Raw genomic sequence first — 24,179 nt, 5'->3', positions numbered from 1 at the left:
CACTGCTCCATTCACGTTGGTACCCGGGGTGCCTCCTGCGGGATGACGTCTGTGAAACGACAGCCAGACGTCAGTTCGGTTCGAAGACGACGTTTAAATTTGACAAACAAGGCATTTCAGCAGCTGCTTTACTGTGAACAGTGTGAGGGTGCGGGATGCCGACTGAACAGAGCAGGGGAGGGTGTTCTCTGGACCCCTGTCCGTAGTGATGGCAGGACGTGCTGCTCCCACACCCCCTAAACTGAGACCCAATTGGATGGAAACGGAGTGGAAGGCTGATCTTGTTTCCTCCAAAAGGCAGTGTTATCAACTGGGGTTCTATTCCCAGAAAGACATTTTATGCAAAAAGACAAAACCAAAAACCTTGAGCGGTAACGTAAGTTCAGGGAAAACACACCACCAACATATATACCCTTATAAATGGTTTTTACCAAATGCTGGGTATACAAGCTGTGTTGATTGTTGGAGCCTGCGTGCAGCCTGCGGGGTGAGCCCAGGGACGCACAGCTCCAGATTTCCGCTAAACGGCCTCTCGCAAGCAGAAACGTTGCTTTTGCTCCAGTGACCTTCAAAGTGCCTTCAAGATTAGGGCCACCCATCTGGAAAACTTTCTTTACTCTGAACCGTCAGTGCAGGGGAGGCCCCGTTGCTGTGGTGACATCCTTTGTGGCATTGGCTGCTGGCATGACGTAGTCCTCACCGAGAACTTGGGAGGTTACTGCTGCAGACTTACCGTGAGAAGGATGGGGGCTGGGGAACAGGTGCAGGAACCCCGGGGTTTAGAGTGGGGGGCAGGACGCGGGGTTCAGAGGCTGGCACTCCGCTGAGCGTTGAGGTCACAGCCAGGAAGCACAGCTCAGGTGCAGACCTACCCTAGCACGCCTGGCTAGACCTGCCCACCCCTGACTTCAGAGACCAAAGGAAGGTTTTCCTCTCTTTGGCCTAAGGCCTGCCTTTGCAGACCCTCAGAATTGACAAAGCAAACATCCATTCCCTACTGGGAAACCCCATTCTCACGTGCAGGAATGCGGTTTAGCCTAGTAACCCAGATAAGGCCAGCCAGCCCGTCACACCTTGTATAGAATCGACACCCTTCCCAGAGATACAGTGACCCAGTCTTGTCCGAGCTACGGTTTTATGTATACTTTCAGTTTTAGATACTTAAATGATTGGGTATTTAAATGAAGGCAGAGCTCTGCTCTGTTGAAGCATCCTCCCCCGTCTTCACCTGGAGAGGCCCCAAGGATGCCACGTCCATGGGGGAAGGACAGTCTTCCTTTGAGATGTGGACACCAGGGTCGAAAGGGAGAGGGAGAGGGTTTTGTATTAAGGACCGGGCAGTGGGGAAAGGAACTTCATCCTTGGAACTAGAACCCACCATTGAATCTTAGATGCATTTTCCTATGGAAATGTTATAAATTATGTTTAAATTCACTATATTATCGGTTAAATGTAGTTTGGTGGACAGAGTCTATGGGGAAATAGATTGCCCGTAAGTAACCCTTTAGAATACAACCTGTTCATAAGGTGTGGATGCTAGAATTTGAACTCCCGGTCAGAGTCTTGATTCCAGCAAGGTTCTGGGAAAGATTTTGGAATGAATAAGAGAAGGAAAGGACCCACCAGGAAGGGAAAGGGAAGGATAAAACGGGCAGGCTCAGCAAACGGCAGTGCTGAACATCCTACAATGCACAGGCCAGCCTCACAGCTGAGGAGGATCTGGCCCTGGATGTGCAAGAGGAGGGGGGTTCCCATCCTTCATTAGTCAGTCACTGGCTGGAGCAGAGGATGCAGAGTTCAATAAGACCTGGATTCTGCCTTCAAAGAACTTTTTAACCTCACCGGAGTTACATGGAGAGAGCAGACAGAGAGACCAGAGTTGCAGAGCACCGTGGCAAGTGCTGAAACAGCAGCTCCCACAGGAGCCCACGGAGGACGGGCATCTGAGTTGGGGAGGAAGGAGAGAGAGCCTCCAGGGAAGAGCTGATTTGAGTTAGAGACAGGCGGGGCGCATGTTTATCCGTCAGGAAAAGAGAAGCATCTCTAGACGTTCCAAAGAGACCCTAACTGAGGGATTATTTTGCTCAGCTGAGAAACGAGAGAAGCCAGAAGAGCTCAGATGGACAGTAGCAGGAAGGTGCTGTCTCCCGAGGCTGGAGAGAAAGGGGGGGCCAGGTGCCAGTGCCCCACCCCCCCGCACAGGAGCGAGGACCGGCAGGGACCCCAGCAGGAGTGGCAGCTAAGGAGGGGCACAGCAGCTTCTGGACGAGCCCCAGCAGCGGCCCAGGCAGAGGGGATGCCCCGTCATCTCCCTTCTTCCCGCACACGGCGTCTCGCGCCCATGCTTCCCACTGGCCAACCTGACCGGAAGCCATTGGTCAGGGGAGCCTGGGGACCGTGGTCCCCTAATACAGAGAGACAAGAATGTCTGCGAAAGGCTCTGAGAGCCAGTGAGGAAACGGCCCAGAGCATCGCAGTACGAGGGACAGTGGCTGTAAGTCACTCGGCATCCCTAGAGGGAAAGGTATGGCATGCTGGGCTGAGACGTGACACTTCTGAGGTCTGGAGGCAGCCAGCATCCCTAGATGAAGTGGCACCTGTCCGTCTGCACTCTGGGAAGGACACTGCGGCTGAATGGGGGGTGAGTTAGACTGCAGGACAGGGGACTTGTCAGGGAAGCCTTCCAGGTGGACGCACTGGTGGCGGGGGGCCAGACCAGGATTGTCGAGATGCACAGTCTAATCTCTTAGGCTAACCGCTGAGGTCTGGCGGGAAAGGAAGAGGGCTAGGGTGACCCTGGGGCTTGGCCAGTACGTCCGCTGCTGCCCAGTGCTTTCACCTGTCGTAGCTTGACCAAGGGTCCTCATCTTTACGGTTAGGAGCTGGACGTTCCCTGAGGCCATATTCTGCCATGCTGTGATTCCAGGCTCTGTGCTTCCACCCCTTTAGCATCCAGATTTCAGTGTTTGCTTCCAGTGTCACATTTCCTATCATTTACCCGAACATGTAACGAAAACCTCGTTTGTACATCAGCCCGGTATGTATTCCTGAATTTCAAATTCAAGTACAAGTTCTTATTTAAAAATGACTGGTCATGGTTGTTTTCAGAGAATTCTCATGACGAATGAGAAGAAATGTTCCCTTCTAAAGTTCAAACAATCCAGAATCCAGCTGCTAGACAATGGATTTCACAATATTCCCATCTAAAATTCTTTCTTGTAGTTCTGTTCATAAATATCTCTGGCTGAGCTCCCACAATTTACAAGACTTGCTACAAAACCACTGATTGAATTGCAACCCTTGTTAGTGAATAGAGGTCAAAGTATTAGTTCTAAATAATGCAAGTTGGTATGTTACTCGGAAATTCCAGGAAAAGCTTTCTTCCGTGATTTTCCGTTTCGTTCCAAGCAGCAGACAACAGTCACGTTGTTCGTGGAATAGTAAGTCACTGGTCTTTTAAAAGCATGTTGCCCCAATTAGAAACTCAGATACGAATGTATTTTACTGGGTCTGTATCCTAAGACTTATATAAGCTTTAAGTACATACTTAGAGTTTTGAGTGTTGTAAAAATGTGAACATCTTCACATTGGAATGATATGGTGGTATGTAATGATGAATCGTTAGCCGTGGTACCGTTATTGACAAGGCAGGATAACAGATACAAAATTCATATCCAGATAAACTTAAATAATCTTGGTGTGCAAAGCACAGTTCTTACTCTCAAAGAGTTAATGGTCTTGTTCTGAAGGCAGCCACGTCAACTTGTTAAAATGATAAATATAGATCAGTATAATATGCTTTTATAAAACAATCTGGTGATATGCCTGGAACCCACAGAGTAAGGGGTCTAATTCACTTTAGGGGGAGCAGCAAGGGATTCTCAAAGAAGGTGACAGACACCTGCAGACGGTCTCAGAGTTAGACTAAGGGGAGGTAGGTTTTTCTAAAGCTGTTTTCACCGAGTTTCCACTATTACATTACATCGATCCATCCTTCCAATTACGTTGTTCTCCTTAATGTAGGGTGAACAGTCATCCCGCTTTGCCACGAACTTTCCTGGTTTTATCCTGAGAGTCCCATATCCTGGAGGACGCCCCATGCGTGGGCCAACTGGGACAGCCGGGCACCCGAACTTACTGCCCCCCAATCTTCCTGTACCCGTGGCATTTTCCCCCTAGAATGGGCAGTCACCTTGTCACTGCCTTGAATTTATCATGGGGCCTACACACATCCAACACAGGCCAACAGAGGCTCATGAATTGATTGGTTGTTTGAGATGCACATAAACGTCGGCACCTCTTAGTTTATAGACGATGCTGAAGCACAGGTTACTGAAATGACTTTACTCAAGATTCAGGTGGCGGTTCAGACCTAGACCTGGCCCCTGGTCCTCCACAGACCATTCTCAAACCACCCAGCAGTAAAGCAACGCTTCCCTGCACCCCTTGCGCCCTTAGGGTCAGCTTAACAGTTGGGTCCTTGGTTATAGACGGTCTCATAGCGCCCTCTGGTGGTGGTGTCAGTATGTTGTCTTCGTCCAGCCAGATTACAGGGCAGGGATCCTGTCTGTCCTGGGTCCAGGGCAGGTCATAACAAGGCTATTATTACGTAATGTGCAGTCAGTGGACTTGACAGTTGGCACAGACCATCCGCTTCATTTCAAGATTGTGACAAGCTGCAACAACCCTCGTGCCTGTCCCTCCCAGAGCAGGTGAGGATGGACGGGTGATGCTGGGTGGTGGATTCATTCTGCAGCTGGTTGTAGGTTTCACATCCACCCTCGGCGCCGGGATGATGTGAGATTTTACTGATATGGTTCATTCAAATGCAACCTACAGCTCTCCGGGCTCCTCATGCCTCTGTTTGAACATTAGACTGCAGAGGGCATGTGGGCACCCCATCCACCTTCTGATGAGCGGAACTGGGTAAGTGGACATCAGAAAGTCTCCAGGGTCTACATCCGTGTAGCCTCCCTGGTCCTGGATGGAATCAACGCTTTAACCATGATTCTCCCTGGAAATCCCTCCTCAGTGGGCACAAGGTAGGGGCAAGTGAAAATGAACCCATCAGAGAATTTGGAGAGAAGAAGCAGATGAGACCTCTTTGCATGAGATTTTTTTTTCTGCATGTGAGAGGAATAAGCCAAATTGGGGCCTCACCTCAAGGTCTTTATACAACTTGCTCCTTCTCTTCTGCCTTTAATGTTGCCTCCGGAATAACGGCCTTGACTGCCGTTGTGAGGGCTTCCAGGATCTGACTTAAGTCCGGGTTATGTCATAAGGCACTGAACTTGGAGTCATGCCTGCGTTCAAATCCCATCTCTGCCTCTGTCTTTGTTCATTAGTTTGAAGCAGTGAAGAAGCGCGTAGGCTTTGGGGTGGGGGAGCCGCAGGACCCCCAGATGAATTACCTAACCTGCCCAAGCGTCCATTTGATTGTGTATGAAATGGAAGTCATTCGGTTGACCTTGTAGGTTTGCATGACTACTCAGTGTCATGATGTTTTGAAAGCACTTAGTACAGGGGCCTGACATGTAAGCACTTCATAAATGGTGGCCTTTTCGGGTTATGATCAGACTCTTCCCTCCCTCCCTCCCTCCCTCCCTCCCTCCCTTCCTCCCTCCCTCCCTCCCTCCCTTCCTTCCTTCCTCCCTCCCTTCGCTATCCTTCATTGAGTGCAGGGGAGCACGCTAGCCCTTGAGGGCTGATGGGCAAAAGCTGAGGGAGCAGCATTTGTACCTGGGGGAGAGCACAGACACAGGTGTACAGTGGGCTTCTGGGTCTGAGGGAGCAAGGTAGACGGTGCGGGTATTTGTTTAATTTGAATTTCTGTGTCTGAATTTCTAATGTTTCAGTATTATCCTCACCTCCACTCCCCAGCCAGTTATGGAGTCCTCTGACAGAGGCACTTCTAATGCCGTTTCCTTCACAGAGCCTGACCTGAGGCCACCGCAGCGTGGTCCCTCCTGCTCTTGTGGCCCTGTGGCGCTTTGTAGCTCAGTCATTAGAGTTTTGGGGTAATCTGTAGACAATATGCAGCTAAAAGTGTCTTGGTCTCCATCACAACGCATCCCTGCCTGAGGCCTCTTGTATACTAAACACTCAGCCTCCTACCAGCCGCATTAAATTTAACCTAGTTCAGCGTTTCCCTGTGGCACATTTTGAAATAGCGTTGGGTTTTGTGTGTGCGCGTGTGTGTGAGATAACTGAAGATGTCTTCTATTTCGAATAAAGAGAAGACATAGTCTTGAATGATGCCTTGGCTTTTTCATTCTAGAAGTTTTTCCAAAGTTCCTGTAACGAGTTCCAGTGGATTTCAGGGTTTACCATCATATTGAATGCACAACCTATAATTATCTTTTTTTAATGAATGCATAATTTGCATTCTTCCCTCTCATTTAATGCGAAATGAATTAGGAGAAAAAAGTAACATTTTAACTTAATTTAAAATAGGTTTTATGTGATCGGCCCTGTCAGGGGGCAGGTCTGGTTTTCTGTTAGCAATTATTAAACAAAATAGATGAGCCCCCGTTGATAGAGGGAGGCTCTTCTGGGGGCAGACGGCTAACTCCCTGCTTTGTTTTCCGCTGCAGGCGGTGACCACGACCGCGGAGCCTGATGTGCACGGCAGGCGGGAAGGCCAGGCCGGCGGCCTCTGGGAGGAAGGCGTGCGCGAGGAGCCGGGGGACACGGAGGCGCGCGTGGGTCTGAACCGCGCTGCCCTGTGCCCGCGGGCTCCCGGACCCCAGACCATGACCACGGCCCAGAACGGCCACGGGCGCGGAGCTGCGGTCCCCGGTCCCATCTCTGATCCCAAAGACCCCGGCATGGTGACCTACCCGGCGTGTCGACGGGAGGCGCGGCTCAGCCCGGCCCGCCTCCTGCGCCTCTTCTCCGCCGGCGCGAACAGGACGCGCGCCGACCCCGAGCGGCCCCGGCCCGCCGGCCTCGTGGGCAGCTCCTCCACGTGGAACGCCCTGGCCTCCTTCCGGAAAATGGGGTCTTTCAAAAAACTGAAGACCTCGGTCCTCCAGGGAATTCAGAATCGGGAGGGATGGGACGCCGCCAAAGAGGGGGCCGAGGAACGCGACCTGGGCAAGGCGGTCCCCAACGGCGTGGCGGCCGGAGCCCCCGCGGGCAGGTGCCCCCCGGGGCCGGGCTTCGCGTCCGACGGCTCGGACCCCGAGGACCCCGACGACGGCTTCGCACGCGGCGCTCCCCGGTCCCGCAGCATCCGCCGCGCCTACGGCCTGGGGCGCATTCGCCTCCTGGACCCGGAGCCGCCCGCCCCGGAGCCCGCGGCGTGCGAGGCCCCGGCGCGGGAGCCCGAGAGGAACGGCGTCTGCAGGCGGAGCAAGAGTACGGACAGCCTGACCTTCCTCAAGAAGAGCTCCTTCCGGAGGAAGTCGGCCTCGCACCTGGCCGAGCTGCGGCGCGCGCCCGAGAGCGGGGCCCCGCGGAGGACGCTGAGCGGCTCGTCCGCGGACTCCGACAGCTCCGGCGGGGCCCCCGCGAGGCCCAGGCGCTGCAGGAGCCCGCTGCGGGCCCCGGACCTGGCCCGGGTGCTGCGGCTCGTGGGTGACGGCGCGGCCGGCCGGCCGGGGGACCCCGGGGGCGCCCCGCCCGGGCCGCGGCCGCACAGCCGGCTGCACGACGACTACTCCCGCCGCGCGGTCGCCGGCCCCGAGCGCGGGCGAAGGGGCGAGGAGCCCCAGGACCCCGGGCTGGCGGGTGCTGGGGGCTCGGCCAGTGACGCGGCTGCCGGAGGTGCCGTTCCTCGCGCCCCCGGCTCTTCCTCCAGGCCCCCGGCCCGGGAGGTGTCGGACAGAGGCTCCAAGGAACCGGGCCCTGGCGACCGGTCTCCCGTGGAGTCCGAGCCTCCTCTCGGTCCTCCGAGGCCCACCACGCCCAAGCCCCCCAGCCCTCGGAGCCCCGACGCAGCACCTGCCAAGTGTCCCAACAGCGTCAGCGCGCTGTCCCTGAGTTCAGTGGACAGCGAGGAAAGGGCAGAGGGGCCCGTCCAGAGGGAGCAAGGCCCCGTGTCCTTCCAGGATGCGGTGCAAACCGCCTGTGACCTGGGCAGTGAGAACACCGGCGCCGGCAGCCACCCGCAGCAGGGCCTCGGGGGGACGAACTGTCCAGAAGAAAAGACGGACGAGGTAAGGGCCGAGCGGGACATCCTTGGTGACCCGCCACTGCTTTATTTCCCGGGAGTTGAATTAGAAACGTGCAGTTTGATACCTGTCAACGCCTGAGTGTTGATGGTTCAAAGGAATTTTTATGATGGTTATTGTACTTATTTATTTTTTACTGGTAACTACATACTTTAATTTAAAAATAGCCTATTTATCTAAAGTAGCATGTACTTATTTTTAGAGTAGAACATAAGCATCTCATGAATTGAATTCACTAATAACTGTCAAGGCTCCAAGAGCAATGGTCTTTTCATATCCTGTCAAGAATCCGGGTAACCTTACTGTGTAATTTTCACTTTATAAATGCATTCAGTAATGTTCCCTTACAGAGCTGAGAGCCGAGGAGATAGATGCATGCATGTGTCCATATTGCAAATTGTTCTATCCGTAAGTTCCTAGACTGTATCACAGGTATAAGTTGGTGCTTGCAGCGGTTCCTTCCCACCGATCCCCGGATAGGACCTCAGTTTTGCCTTGCTGCCTGTAGATGAGTAATGATACAGCAAACTTGGAAGCCAAGGCAGCCTCTGGACTGTCTTTAACCTTTGCTTTACAGGGAGTCTTAGAAGGTAGAGCCTACCACACATCACTTAGAGGAGATCTAAACCTGCCTCATGGGTCCCTGGGTAGCCAGAGAAGGGAGGCTGCCTCACCTTTTCTGGATCTGGGTTTGCATGGAGACCTGGGGCGGCCAGTCTGTCTTCCAGAGGTCTTGTATGTTGATGACCACTTGCTCATTTGCATATTTCCAAAGAAGTCCATGGAACAGTTGTAAGGACACGGGACTAGGTGTCAGCCGTGGGAAGGACTCCCGACTCTGCTCTGGTTTGTGTTACTGATCAAGGCCTGAGCCGGTCTGAGCTTCACCTCTCCCTGGATGATGAGATGAAGTGTAATTCTTTACCCCAAGCACCCCGTCCTGCCATACTGATGGTTCAGGACACACCCCTCCTCCTTCAAAAGAGGGATTTGCCTAGTTCTAGAGGGTTCTTTATGCTAAAGGTGGAGATTTTATTTTCTGCTTAACAAAATCAAAAAAAAAATCATTAAAATATTTTATTCCTGAGCACGTATTAACTAAACATATTCAAGAGTTAAGTTTCTAACTTAGTTACTTCCCAGGGTAATTTTTGACCATTATATACTTTTATATGCATATTTGCTGTTCTTAGTTTATATCATTTAGTTTCTACCCACAAGGGATCACCAAAGAGAGAAAGCAGAAGGACACAAGTTATTAAGAGTGCATGCATGTTGATAATTCTACGGATTTTCTTGAAGATATTCATTACATTTTTAGGTTGCATTCATTTCCGCAAAATTCTCATGTAGCACAACAAGCTTCCTCTTGTGCTTTTAGAGTAAATGTCAGAGAGAGAAAACATAGTGATGATTTTGCCCAGTTTGCATTGTATATATTGGTAATATTTAGTGTTACTTGCAGAGAAGTACTTGCAAAATATAGTCTGAAACGTCCTTTTATTTTGACATTTAGAAACAAAGTGCAAACAAAACAAAACAAAAAGCACCTTGCGAAATGCAACAGCTCCAACCTTCATGGGTTAGAAGCAGTATTTATCAGTCTTATATAGCCTCCCATAAAACTAAATAACAGTCTTTACTATATTTTAATGTACGCTGTTATTTTTTAATTTATTCAGAGTATGGTTCCACCTATATGTTTAAAGCTATTTTGGGCTGTGGTTATGGTTGAATTTTAAAAAGTTGAAACCTGTGTATATTATGATGTTATTTAAGATGCATATGCATCATGAAATTTTCAATAAGGGAGAATAATTTTTTAAAGTTAGAATCATTTATTTGTAACATACTACTCTAAAAGGGACAAAATCTTTGAAAAACTGCACAGTTTAACAAGAATGTCCAAAAATAGCCTCCTTGGCGTTGTACTCCTGCCACCTAGTGGTAAACTTTGTTGTAACAGCGATGATCTGGGGAACGAGACTGAAATTGTTACTTGGTTGTGAAATGCAGCTGAGCGTTTATACCTGTTGCCCCGTAAAGGTACAGACACAGGCCGTAGTTCTTGGTGGTGCTGACATGCACCGTAGATGAAGCTCTTTTAAGTGATGAGAATCCATTGTAACTCCTTTACAGGGAGCTTAAGTCTTCTTTGGGTAAATGTTTCTAGTTTGGTTGGGGTCCCAGCTCTGCCTTCCAAAAGATGCCACACGTTAGGCAAAAGCCCTTGAACCTCTCAGAGGTGGAATGTGCGAGAGCGTTCTGTGCCTTGGAGGTTTGTAAGAACCAAGGAAACTGTGGCTGGCGGTCCACACTGGCTGACGTTGTCTGCTGGTCACTATCCATTTGATGATCTTTCCATCCTCGACTGACCTGACTGCTTCAGACAGTGGCCAGTTAAGGGCAGTTTTTTCCAAAACTGGTTGTTAACACTCACCCTGCTGCAGGCTTCTGGAGGATTGTGAGATTTACATGTTTATTCAGTAACACGTCTCATCTAATTCTGGAGTACCTCCCAGGTGTAAGACACTCAGGTGTAGCTCTAAGGAATAGTGGGTGATGTCGAGGAAGATTACTGATTACGCAAGATGTACCTAAGTCATAGTAGAATATGAAGAATGGATTAAATTCCTCAAAAGAGGGAAAGCCATAATGCTGCGGGATTTCACAGGAGTTGTGGTTCTTACCCACGTCCCAAATCAAGGAAAGCTTAATAGGGGTGATCACATCTGACTTGAAGAAGGTGAGATTTCTGCAGGTAGTTATGGAGGGGAAGGTGGGGCATTTCAGTGGTCAGATGTACAGCGATTTTATGTGGTTTGAGAGAACAGGATGTAACAGTTTGATCTGGTGTTGCGGAACCATCCCAGTTAAGATGAAATTGTTAGGTTCAGATCATGGACTTTTGGATTCCAGATAGTCTGTACGTTACTTGATAAGCATTGAGGAATCAAAGGTGTTTCTGAATAGAGAAGGGCCAGGCTCAAAACTGTGTGTGGGAGAAGTTAATTCACCATCAGTAAAGAAGAAAACTAGCAAGGTGACCGGAGGGAAAACTGTCAGGAACTTATTGCCACAGCGATCTTGGAGGTAACAAGGCTCTGAAACATGGGGGAGGGAATCCAGTATGTGAGGAAGGACAGAGTGAGTGAAACAACACATAATAAACAAAGCGTACCTTGTCATTCATTTATTGCCTACCTGGGCGTGCCAGACACGGAAAAGAAAGAGTTAAAAAGCAAATGGGGGCTTCCCTGGTGGCGCAGTGGTTGAGAGTCCGCCTGCCGATGCAGGGGACACGGGTTCGTGCCCCGGTCTGGGAAGATCCCACATGCCGCAGAGCGGCTGGGCCCGTGAGCCACGGCCGCTGAGCCTGCGCGTCCGGAGCCTGTGCTCCGCAACGGGAGAGGCCACAGCAGTGAGAGGCCCGCCTACCGCAAAAAAAAAAAAAAAAAAAAAAGCAAATGGCTCTTATTCTCTAGCCTCGAAGTCCAAGTGGTAGATTGGGATATATAAGGGTAATTGTGATAACTAACGTGTCAGGAGGAATGTACTAGGCGCCTTGGAGCAACACAGACAGGATTCTTAGCTCCGGGTGAAGAGGGCACGATGCAGGGGGAAACGCCGGAGTGGGGTCTTGAAGGAGATCAGGATGGGGATGCACCAGGTGGCAATGGAGGGAGAGCGGCAGGGCCTTCCAGTCCAGGTGGAAGCGTGGGGAGGGGGAGGTGTGGGACACGGGGCGGGACTCAGCCAGGGGAGCGACCTGAGCTTCCTTTCCTCCGCTGTAAAGTGGCAAGAGTGGCTGCCGGCTGCCTAGAGGCTGCCCAGGGTCTTTGGGAAGGTTAAGAGGGCGATGCACGTGGAGTCCTTAGCTCCCAGCTTTGCTGTAGCGTGTCCACAGGAGGTGAGTCTGCTGTGCTCATTGCTGGACAGGGTGCCTGGGTGAGCGGGAGCGATGAGATTGGAGAGGCCCGTCAGCACGATTAGGAAGGACCTCGCTGGGCCCCGCAGAGTGTGGACTTGACCTTGCAGGCTGTGGAAAGCCAGAGGAGTGTGAGGCAGGGACCACAGAGTGCGGCTGGCTACACAGAGAGGCTGGGGATGGGACGGCCCTGGGGACAGACAGAGTCCCTCGATAGTCTAGTCCAGTGGTGATGAGCGCTGAACTAAGGCCATGGAAATGGGGCAGGGGCTGATTCCAAAGTGATTTTGCAGTTATGTTTTTAATTAGCATTGGAGTGTCTGGGCGGAAAGAGAAGTCAAAGGTGACTGCCGACGGAGAGGATACTGTTGTGTAGGGACCCAGAATCAAGCCCCAAAGACACTGGACCAGCGCTGAACTTAGGTCCTCACCCAGCCCTTGCGCTAACACGATGGCAGCTCAAGGGGACCCTTACAGTTGGCTCCAGCGCTCAAATGTTTGAGGGTCTTGTAGCTTTCTTCCTCAGGGACGTGTGCCCTCAAAATCGTCGCAAGCCCTCGCGGTATGCAGCCTTACGCAGTTGAGACGATTTGAGCGCTGGACTGGGAGACTCTAGTTCTGCGGGATGCAGTGGGGCTTCGACCCGCCAAGGTCACCATCCCCCCTGGGGCTGTCTGGCCTGGGGACTTCATGTGCTCCGTCAGCCCCTGCCCCTGGACCACTGCCAACTTTTTGCTGCTGCCTCTGAAAAAGGCGGGTATTTCTGTGGCATCAGCAGGTACACTGTCACTAAAATAAAGCCTCTGTCTAGCTTCTGGTACTGGAATCATCACTCCAGCAGGTCAGGAGGCGCTAAGTCAGGCCTATTTTCAGCGTGGATTAAGAACTCCAGAGCTTTACGATGCTCAGAAGGGTACTTCATGCGTAATGGTGGTTCCGAGGCACTGTGTTTTCTGTAATTTAATCAGAGACACGGAAATATTGCATAATTTTGACTCTTTGCAGATTACTTAGACATTACTCTCCAGGTTACTTAAATAGGTACTTGGGAGATTTAAACAGTTCTGCTGGAGGTTAGAATTATCCACAGCTGTTTCACAGAGCCTAGAAATTCCAGAAAGATGAGGTTGCCTACATAGAGGTAAATGTAGTGACCCTAGAAAACCTGCCCAAGATTTTTAGGAGCTTTATTGAGGTATAATTTGCATGACAAAATTCACCAATTGTAGGTATACCTGTATACCTGCGCAAGAGCCTAGTTTTTATAGAAATTACTCTAATAACCATTTGTAGTCAAGTATAAATGATATACTGTATCATATTTGCTATGAATTTTAAGCTTTCTAAAGTATATGAAATTCTTAAAAGAAATGATATGAACCAGTATCACAGTGTATTTGTCAAAGTTTTAGTATTTTTGCTTATTTGGTGCCTTGTTTTAATTTGTGGGTAACAAAGGCTTAATGAAGTTATGGAATGTAGAAAAGTAGTGTCAGTATTCTTTGCGGGAAACTTGAGCCTGATGGTTAAGAAACTGATGGCAGTACATATGTTTTTCTCGTGTTCTGTTTATCTCATCTTAAGCTTCCCTATGATAATCAAGAAGAAAGAGTGTCCGAGGTTGGGAATTACTTTCCCGCTGGCCCGGTGACACACGTTCACTTTGATGTGTCTGCCACGACCGTCAGAAGGAAGGCCGTAGGCATGAGTTGACAGGAGCACATCACAGTTTGTCACACGTCCCTGTGTAAACCGAACGCTACCTCCGTTTCTCCCACCAGGGACAGTGTGAGGACACAAGGACGATGAGAATGCTCCAGTCACTCAGGAGGAGCACAGTGAAGCTGAGGGGAGGACTGCAGGGGGTCGCCCCCAGTTCAGGAATGGGGGCGGGGGAGCCTCAGGGTTGGTTGCCAGCCAGCGATGCCAGCATTTCCCAGTGGTGGGGAGGCTCTCCAGTGTAGAATAGTCGGGCTTTGTAGGAGCGCTGCCCAAGTTCAAGTCCTGGCTTTGCTGCTAACCAGCTGTACGTCCTTAAGAAAAATACTTGACTTATTTAAGCCTCATTTCTTTAAAAATGGAGATAATAATAGCTATCAGGAGTAAATGAAATAATGCATATAAGATACATACCACAGTGCCTGGAACATAGTAGAATATTATTAAGCTTAATGTCATTATTATTAATCTTATAGTTTATCTTGTCATATTGCGAACTATATTATTATATTACATATAATATATATATTATTAAAAATATAAAAATTATATTAATTTTATAATTAAAATTAAAATATTACTACATTACACGTTATATGTTTAATTAAAGTTATACTATTGGCTATATTAGTAATCATTAATATTAACAATAAAGCATAAATATTAGCTTTTATCATATTCACTGTTGGTTAAAATTGCCGCCTTTGGTCAGACCCTTCAGTACAAACCAGTTAAATTCTACAAATTACTTCCCATCTTGTAGCCCGAGTTTCTCACAGTTTGGAATCAAACCACCCAGGTTGCAAGGTAAAGGCACAGGTCCTGAGCCCCACCTGGGGCTACTGAATCAGAAGCAGTAATCTGGACCTTTAACACTATACCCAGGGAAATATCTCAGGCACTGAAGCTTGAGACCTGCTGTCCAGGCCGAGGCTCCTCTAGGTACTGATATCCTGTATGTTAGGTTTGGGCATTTCTCTTCCACATCTACCCCCGCTGACTCTTGGTTTAGGAACGAGAGGCATTAACCCCTGAAAGAGTTAAACATGACTTGTAGTCCTGGTTTTCTCATTGGACTCTATTAACCGGATATGAATCTCTATAGAGTACAAACAGCAGGTCCCCAGGGATGAAATTAACACCTTCCAAGCAAGAAGTAAATGGTGGAATAAAGAATTGGGTCTAAAATGCGTTGATCAGAAAGTGCTACACCCTCTGCCGGGGCGGGAGTTTTACTGCCTCCCTTTGGAACTTTAACAATGTCATTGGCTCTTACAACTGAAAGTATCAGCAGCAACCACTCGTGTTTAGCGGATGGTTTTTCAGTGAATAAAGATTCTTCTCAGCCACCCTGTCAAAGAGGTCAGCATTTTTGGATTTGGGTTTTTGTTTTTAAACAATGAATAAACTGAGGCCTGGAGAGGTTACAGGCCCCTCCCAAGCCCCACAGGGGTTGGAGCCAGGACTTTTTTTTTTTTTTTTTTTTTTTTTTGCGGTACGCGGGCCTCTCACTGCTGTGGCCTCTCCCGTTGCGGAGCACAGGCTCCGGACGCGCAGGCTCAGCGGCCATGGCTCACGGGCCCAGCCACTCCACGGCATGTGGGATCCTTCTGGACCGGGACAGGAACCCGTGTCCCCTGCATCGGCAGGCGGACTCCCAACCACTGCGCCACCAGGGAAGCCCCATCTGTAATTCTTTTACTGCAGGTTTTGAACTAAACATCCTCGAGATCTTTTGCAGCATCGCGCGTTCAATTCTCACGGAACACCTTGGTGCCGCCGTGGTCTTCCTTCCCTCCGGGGTGGTCCCTGTTCCCACAGCCCCAGGAGCTCTACCCAGAGCGCTCCTGGGGAACAGCAGATCTAATCAGGCTCGGGGTTTACTTGACTCCTCAGGTTCATGGGCTGGACGCTTTCAAGTGTAAAGGAGCGGGTGACGGTGTATCTGACGTCAGTGAGTGTTGCCGAAAGGAACAGCGGGTCCCCACGAAGCCCTCCCTCCTCTGACTTCCTTCTGGAGTGCTTTTCCCACCCTCCCGTCACCACGCCCTCGTCATCCACTGCCTCCTGTCATTGCGTCCTGGGACCTTTTCTCCTCCCAATGCAGTGATGCTTCCCACTGAGCCTAAAATATGGAAGAGAGACGTTTGAAAAGGCCTAAATCTTTCCTTTTACACTCTGTCGCCAGCAGAGAAAACTTGTTGGTTAGAAAAGATGCATTACCTTGCCCCTCACGTGTCTGGTACCAAATAGGAGACTTTATTTTATTTTTATCTTATTTAGTTATTTTTGGCTGCATTGGGTCTTCGTTGCTGCACGTGGACTTTCTCTAGTTGCGGCGAGCGGGGGCTACTCTTCGTTGCGGTGTGCGGGCTTCTCATTGTGGTGGCTTCTCATTGCGGAGCACAGGCTCTAGGCGTGTGGGCTTCAGTAGTTGTGGCGCGTGGACTCAGTAGTTGTGGCTCGCGGGCTCTAGAGCGCAGGCTCGGTACTTGTGGTGCACGGGCTTAGTTGCTCCGCGGCAAGTGCGATCTTCCTGGACCGGGGCTCGAATCTGTGTCTGCTACATTGGCAGGCGGATTCTTAACCACTGTGCCACCAGGGAAGTCCCAAATAGGAGACTTTAAAACAGGATTGTTGACAATGGGGGAAAGAAAATTGAAGTCGGCTTGTTTCCAGGGTACATGGAATTCGAATCGGTTATGAAAGAGACAGGAATGGGATGGTTGATTTCCTGATCTAAGATATTGTTATAGGTTTCGAGATATTAGTTATCCTCAAGTGATAACTTAAGTTCATTTTTATAAAATCACATATAAATGTAGGGTGAGGACAGCTTCCTTGCCACCCAGAACTGCTCACTTATTTGCTCCTTTGTCCACCAGTCACCCATTCATCCCTTGACCCATTCATGAAGCTTTTTAAACTGCCCGTTTCCCAGGCTGCGGACTCCGGGGATGTCACAATGGTATTGGATAATTTGGAAAGAATGTAAGTAGCTGCTGTCATGTGACACCCAGATAAATAAATCAAGGCTATAAAAATATGGCAGTGGTTTTAACGGAGGCACAGGAAGGAGAGCTCAGAGCCCAGGGGAATTGATGAAGTTTTCCTGCAGGAGGTGATATTTCAACTGAATGCTGAAGGATAAAATTTCCAGATTGACAGGGGCAAAAAGGTATCGTAGCGGGAGCAGCCTTTCCCTCATTTCCAATTGCCTCAAGTGGTGTGTGGCAAAGGCGAGTTGTGTGGTGTGGCTGGTGAATAATTGCGTGTGAAGACGGAGCTGGAAAGGCACATTGGATGAGGTTTTGACGACCCCGGGTTTGTTCTGGGGTGACAGCCAGCTGCGATCTGATGTGTGTTTTAGTGGTAGGATGGAGAATGGGTTGGAGACAAGGAAGCATTAGGAGACTGTTCCATGGGACGTGATGGACTAGATTCCTCCTGAGATTAACTGTAGCTGTGGTTGGGGAGGGAGAGGGAAACGTTGAGGGGCGCCCAGCGTGGGACGACTGGGTACCTGGGACCTCCTCAGCTAGAACACAGAGGCCATGATGATTATGAAGATGCTGTTCTGCACTCTACTCCAGTGGCCCTTAGTTTCCTTGATTCTAAAGACATTCTGGGCTGTTGATTTGTATATTTGTGCTGCCAACCGTGGCTCGAAATGCGTTGATGCTGGGAACACAGACATCATCCTTCATTGTCCTCCACAGAGAGTAAGCTGGGCCCTGCTTCCCCTTCTCCTTTCCCCCTCACAGATACCAAAATCCACGGACGCTCAAATCCCTTACATACAATGGTGTATTATTTGCATATAACCTACTCACATTCTCCCATATACTTTAAGTCATCTCTAGATAGTTTTTATTTTTTGGCCATGCCATGCGGCAAGCGGGATCCCCGACCAGGGATCAAAGCCACGCCCCCTGCAGTGAAAGCTCAGAGTCTTAACCACTGGACCACCAGGGAAGTCCCTTTCCCCCTCCTCCTGATTCCTCTCCCTCTCTGTACAAAGGAAGTCAAACAGCGTTAACAAAGTCTCATGTTCAAAAAGGTTTAGACCCAGCAAGGATCTCATTCAGACTTGATGGAGAAATTAAAACCTTTACAGACAAGCAAAAGCTAAGAGAATTCAGTATCACCAAACCAGCTTTACAACAAATGCTAAAGGAACTTCTCTAGGCAGGATACACAAGAGAAGGAAAAAACCTGCAATAACAAATGCAAAGCAAATAAGAAAATGATAATAGGAACATACATATCAATAATTACCTTAAATGTAAATGGATTAAATGCTCTAACCAAAAGACATAGACTGACTGAATGGATACAAAAACAAGACCCTTATATATGCTGTCTACAAGTGACCCACTTCAGACCTAGGGACACATACAGACTGAAAGTGAGGGGATGGAAAAAGATATTCCATGCAAATGGAAATCAAAAGAAAGCTGGAATAGCAATTCTCATATCAGACAAAATGACTTTAAAATAAAGACTATTACAAGAGACAAAGAAGGACACTACATAATGATCAAGGGATCAATCCAAGAAGAAGATATAACAATTGTAAATATTTATGCACCCAACATAGGAGCACCTCATTATATAAGGCAAATGCTAACAGCCATAAAAGGGGAAATCGACAGTAACACAATCATAGTAGGGGACTTTAACACCCCTGTTTCACCAATGGACAGATCATCCAAAATGAAAATAAATAAGGAAACACAAGCTTTAAATGATACATTAAACAAGATGGACTTAATTGATATTTATAGGACATTCCATCTAAAAACAGCAGAATACACTTTCTTCTGAAGTGCTCATGGAACATTCTCCAAGATAGATCATATTTTGGTTCACAAATCAAGCCTTGGTAAATTTAAGAAAATTGAAATCGTATCAAGTATCTTTTCCAACCACAACGCTATGAGACTAGATATCAATTACAGGAAAAAAATCTGTAAAAAATGCAAACACATGGAGGCTAAACAATACACTACTAAATAACCAAGAGATCAGTGAAGATATCAAAGAGGAAATAAAAAAATACCTAGAGACAAATGACGATGAAAACACGATGACCCAAAACCTATGGGATGCAGTAAAAGCAGTTCTAAGAGGGAATTTTATAGCAATACAATCCTACCTCAAGAAACAAGAAAATTCTCAAACAACCTAACCTTAAAGCAATTAGAGAAAGAAGAACAAACAAAACCCAAAGTTATTATAAGGAAAGAAATCAAAGATCAAAGCAGAGATAAATGAAATACAAACAAAGAAAACAATAGCAAACATCAATAAAACTAAAAGCTGGCTCTTTGAGAAGAAAAATAAAATTGAGAAACCTTTAGCCAGACTCATCAAGAAAAAGAGGGAGAGGACTTAAATCAATAAAATTAGAAATGAAAAAGGAGAAGTTAACAATGGACACTGCAGAAATACAAAGCATCGTAAGAGACTACTACAAGCAACTCTATGCCAATAAAATGGACAACCTGGAAGAAATGGACAAACTCTTAAAAAGGTATAACCTTCCAAGACTGAACCAGGAAGAAATATAAATATATAAACAGACCAATCACAAGTAATGAAATTGAAACTGTGATTAAAAATCTTCCAACAAACAAAAGTCCAGGACCAGATGGCTTCATAGGCGAATTCTGTCAAACATTTAGGGAAGAGCTAACACCCATCCTTCTGAAACTCTTCCAAAATATAGCAGAGGGAGGAACACTCCCAAACTCATTCTACGAGGCCACCATCACCCTGATACCAAAACCAGACAAAGATACTACAAAAAAAGAAAATTACAGACCAATATCACTCATGAATATAGATGCAAAAATCCTCAACAAAATACTAGCAAACAGAATCCAACAGCACATTAAAAGGATCATACACCATGATCAAGTGGGATTTATCCCAGGGATGCAAGGATTCTTCAATATACACAAATCAATCAATGTGGTATACCATATTAACAAATTGAAGAATAAAAACCATATGATCATCTCAATAGATGCAGAAAAAGCTTTTGCAAAATTCAACACCCATTTATGATAAAAACTCTCCAGAAAGTGGGCATAGAGGGAACCTACCTCAACATAATAAAGGCCATATGCGACAAACCCACAGCAAACATCATTCTCAATGGTGAAAAACTGAAAGCATTTCCTCTAAGATCAGGAACAAGACAAGGATGTCCACTCTCACCACTGTTATTCAACATAGTTCTGGAAGTCCTAGCCATGGCAATCAGAGAAGAAAAAGAAACAAAAGGAATACAAATTGGAAAAGAAGAAGTAAAACTGTCACTGTTTGCAGATGACATGATACTATACTTAGAGAATCCTAAAGATGCCACCAGAAAACCACTTAGAGCTAATCAATGAATCTGGTAAAGTTGCGGGATACAAAATTAATGCACAGAAATCTCTTGCATTCCTATACACTAATGAAAAATCTGAAAGAGAAATTGAGGAAACACTCCCATTTACCATTGCAACAAAAAGAATAAAATACCTAGGAATAAACCTACCTAGGTAGACAAAAGACCTGTATGCAGAAAAGTAAGAGACACTGATGAAAGAAATTAAAGATGATACCGACAAATGGAGAGATATACCATGTTCTTGGATTGGAAGAATCAACATTGTGAAAATGACTATACTACCCAAAGCGATCTACAGGTTCAGTGCAATCCCTATCATATTAACGATGGCATTTTTTACAGAACTAGAACAAAAAAATCTTAAAATTTGTATGGAGACATGAAAGATTCCTAATAGCCAAAGCAATCTTAAGGGAAAAAAATGGAGCTGGAGGAATGAGACTCCCTGACTTCAGACTATACTACAAAGCTACAGTAATCAAGACAATATGGTACTGGCACAAAAACAAATATAGATCAATGGAACAGGATAGAAAGTCCAGAGATAAACCCATGCACATATTGTCACCTTATCTTTGATAAAGGAGGCAAAGATATACAATGGAGAAAAGACAGTCTATTCAATAAGTGGTGCTGGGAAAACTGGACAGCTACATGTAAAAGAATGAAATTAGAACACTCCCTAACACCATACACAAAAATAAACTCCAAATGGATTAGAGACCTAAATGTAAGAGCAGACCCTATAAAACTCTTAGAGGAAAACATAGGAAGAACACTCTTTGACATAAATCACAGCAAGATCTTTTTTGATCCACCTCCTAGAGGAATGGAAATAAAAACAAAAATAAACAAATGGGACTTAATTAAACTTAAAAGTTTTTTGCAAAGCAAAGGAAACTACAAATAAGACGAAAAGACAACCCTCAGAATGTGAGAAAATATTTGCAAACGAATCAAGGGACAAAGGATTCATCTCCAAAATATATAAACAGCTCATGCAGCTCAATATTAAAAAAACAAACAACCCAATCCAATAATGGGCAGAAGACCTAAACAGACATTTCTCCAAAGAAGACATACAGATGGTCAAGAAGCATATGAAAAGCTGCTCAACATCACTAATTATTAGAGAAATGCAAATCAAAACTACAATGAGGTATCACCTCACACCAGTTGGAATGGGCATCATCAGAAAATCTATAAACAACAAATGCTGGAGAGGGTGTGGCGAAAAAGGAACCCTCTTGCACTGTTGGTGGGAATGTAAATTGATACAGCCACTATGTAGAACAGTATGGAGGTTCCTTAAGTAAGTAAAAATAGAATTATCATATGACCCAGCAATCCCACTACTGGGCACATATGCTGAGAAAACCATAATTCAAAAAGACACATGCATCCCAATGTTCATTGCAGCACTATTTACAATAGCCAGGTCATGGAAGCAAGCTAAATGCCCATCGACAGATGAATGGATAAAGAAGATGTGGTACAAATATACAATGGAATATTACTCAGCCATAAAAAGGAACGGAATTGGGTCATTTGTAGACACGTGGATGGATCTAGAGACTGTCATACAGAGTGAAGTAAGGCAGAAGAGAAAAACAAATATCGTATATTAACGCATATTTGTGCAACCTAGAAAAATGGTACAGATGAACCAGTTTGCAGGGCAGAAATAGAGACACAGATGTAGAGAACAAACGTATGGACCCCAAGGCGGGAAAGTGGCGGGTGGTGGTGTGATGAATTGGTATACTGGATTATCACGTATACATTAATATATATAAAATGGATAACTAATAAGAACCTGCTGTATAAAAAGAGTAGAAGTTTGAAAAAAAAAGATGTGGCATGTATATACAATGGAATATTACTCAGCCATAAAGATAAATGAAATTGAGTTATTTGTAGTGAAGTGGATGGGCCTAGAGACTATCATACAGAATGAAGTCAGTCAGAAAGAGAAAAACATATACCGTATGCTAACACATATATATGGAATCTAAAAAAAAAAAAAAGTTCTGAAGAACCTAGGGGCAGGACAGGAATAAAGATGAAGACGTAGAGAATGGAATTGAGGACACGGGGAGGGGGAAGGGTAAGCTGGGACGAAGTGAGAGAGTGGCATGGACAGATATACACTACCAAATGTAAAAGAGATAGCTAGTGGGAAGCAGCCACATAGCACAGGGAGATCAGCTCGGTGCTTTGTGACCACCTAGAGGGGTGGGATAGGGAGGGTGGGAGGGAGACGCAAGAGGGAGGAGATATGGGGATGTAGGTATACGTATAGCTGATTTACTTTGTTATAAAGCAGCAACTAACACAACAGTGTAAAGCAATTATACTCCAATAAAGATGTTAAAAAAAAAAAGGTTTAGAAAAACAGTGGGCTTCTGACATTCAGCTCTAAAACATGGTTCTTGAATTTGGAATATTCAGTTGTCCTCAACCATTAAACAATTTCTAAAGAGGAAAGCAAGTTCATTTTTATAAAATCATGCTTTTTATTAATTGAAAGCAAAGTTTGAGTATACCTCTCTATACTTCATCATGTGTTTCAGATAAAATACATTTTAATGTGGAGTCATTATGTGCATTTATTTCATAATATGATGGTTTTAAACTGTCTCTTCACTTGTCATGAGTCCACACGTAAAGCAACAACCTACAATTCTATCATTTCTCTACCTGGCTGTCAAACTAGCACTGTGCTGCTGTTGATTCTGAGATGTAGGATGGGGGGGTTTTAGTTAAGCCCAGAAATGGAATTCCTGTGAATGATTTATTACAAAGGCAGGGGAGGGGGCACTTCCAGAGCCCAGATTTTTCATAGTTACTTTTAAGGGTTTTTTTATGCTCGGAGAACTGGGCAATCAGTAGTAAATTAAGTGTCCGCATGCGCGTTAATATTTGCTTTTTTTTTTTTTGCGGTACGCGGGCCTCTCACTGCTGTGGCCTCTCCCGTTGCGGAGCACAGGCTCCGGACGCGCAGGCTCAGCGGCCATGGCTCACGGGCCCAGCCGCTCCGCGGCATGTGGGATCCTCCCGGACCGGGGCACGAACCCGTGTCCCCTGCATTGGCAGGCGGACTCCCAACCACTGCGCCACCAGGGAAGCCCCCACATCTTTATCCATTCATTTGTGATGGACATAGGTTGCTTCCGTGTCTTGGCTGTTGTGAATAGTGCTGCTATGAACATAGGGGCGCAGGTGTCTTTTTGAATTATAGTTGTCTGGATGCATACCCAGGAGTGGGATTGCTGGATCATATATGAGAAATCTATTTTTAGTTGTCTGAGGAACCTCCACACTGTTCTCCATAATGGCTTCACTAACTTACATTCCCACCAGCAGTGTAGCAGGGTTCCCTTTTCTCCACACCCTCTTCAGCATTTTAAACTAGGAGGTTTTAACTTATGTTCATCCAAGGACTACGTCAGTGGAAATCAGGAAGTGGGGATTTTATTATTTTCACACTAAAAGATAGCATTTCCTTCTATTATGAATGTAGGCATCAAACCAGAGCAATTTTAGCAACACCTGTGATATAATCACCATGGAAATCACAGATCTTTCTCACATCTCACATCACGACAGTTTTTGCTGATATTCTTAAAATTTCTCGTTCTCCTCAGTACAGTACTTCAAAGTGTGACAGCTTTTAGACCTATCTCCAGTCCTCTTAACTCATATTACCTATACTACTGTATCAAGATTCTGTTAATATTTTGAAAATTGCGTTTCAAAATAATCAGCTTCATTTATAATAGTATCTTGTCTTTTTTTCTGTAAATGTTTGATGTGTATATTTTTTTCACTGAGGTATAGTTGAGGTACAATAGTACATACATTTCAGGTATATAACATAGTGACTCACGATTTTCAAAGGTTATATTCCACTTATACTTATTATATAATATTGGCTGTATTCCCTGTGCTGTAC

General features: G+C 46.5%; 1 protein-coding gene across 6 annotated transcripts in view; it reads left to right on the top strand.

The window, feature by feature from the left end:
• Positions 1-24,179, top strand: part of SPATA13 (spermatogenesis associated 13) — a 119,569-nt gene that overhangs the window by 40,579 nt on the left and 54,811 nt on the right. For 5 of the 6 annotated variants that reach the window (XM_059995714.1, XM_059995712.2, XM_059995711.1 and 2 more), the window contains one exon: positions 6,594-8,159. In XM_059995714.1, coding sequence (XP_059851697.1) covers positions 6,753-8,159 — 1,407 coding nt within the window. In that variant the 5' untranslated portion in view covers positions 6,594-6,752. Of the gene's footprint in view, positions 1-4,664; positions 4,713-6,593; positions 8,160-24,179 lie in introns of those variants that run through there. The other variant, XM_059995715.1, reaches the window with a different exon arrangement.

This window comes from Delphinus delphis, chromosome 18, assembly GCF_949987515.2.
Source record: "Delphinus delphis chromosome 18, mDelDel1.2, whole genome shotgun sequence".
Taxonomy (NCBI): Eukaryota; Metazoa; Chordata; class Mammalia; order Artiodactyla; family Delphinidae; genus Delphinus; species Delphinus delphis.
This window is presented reverse-complemented; position numbering and strand designations above follow the sequence as displayed.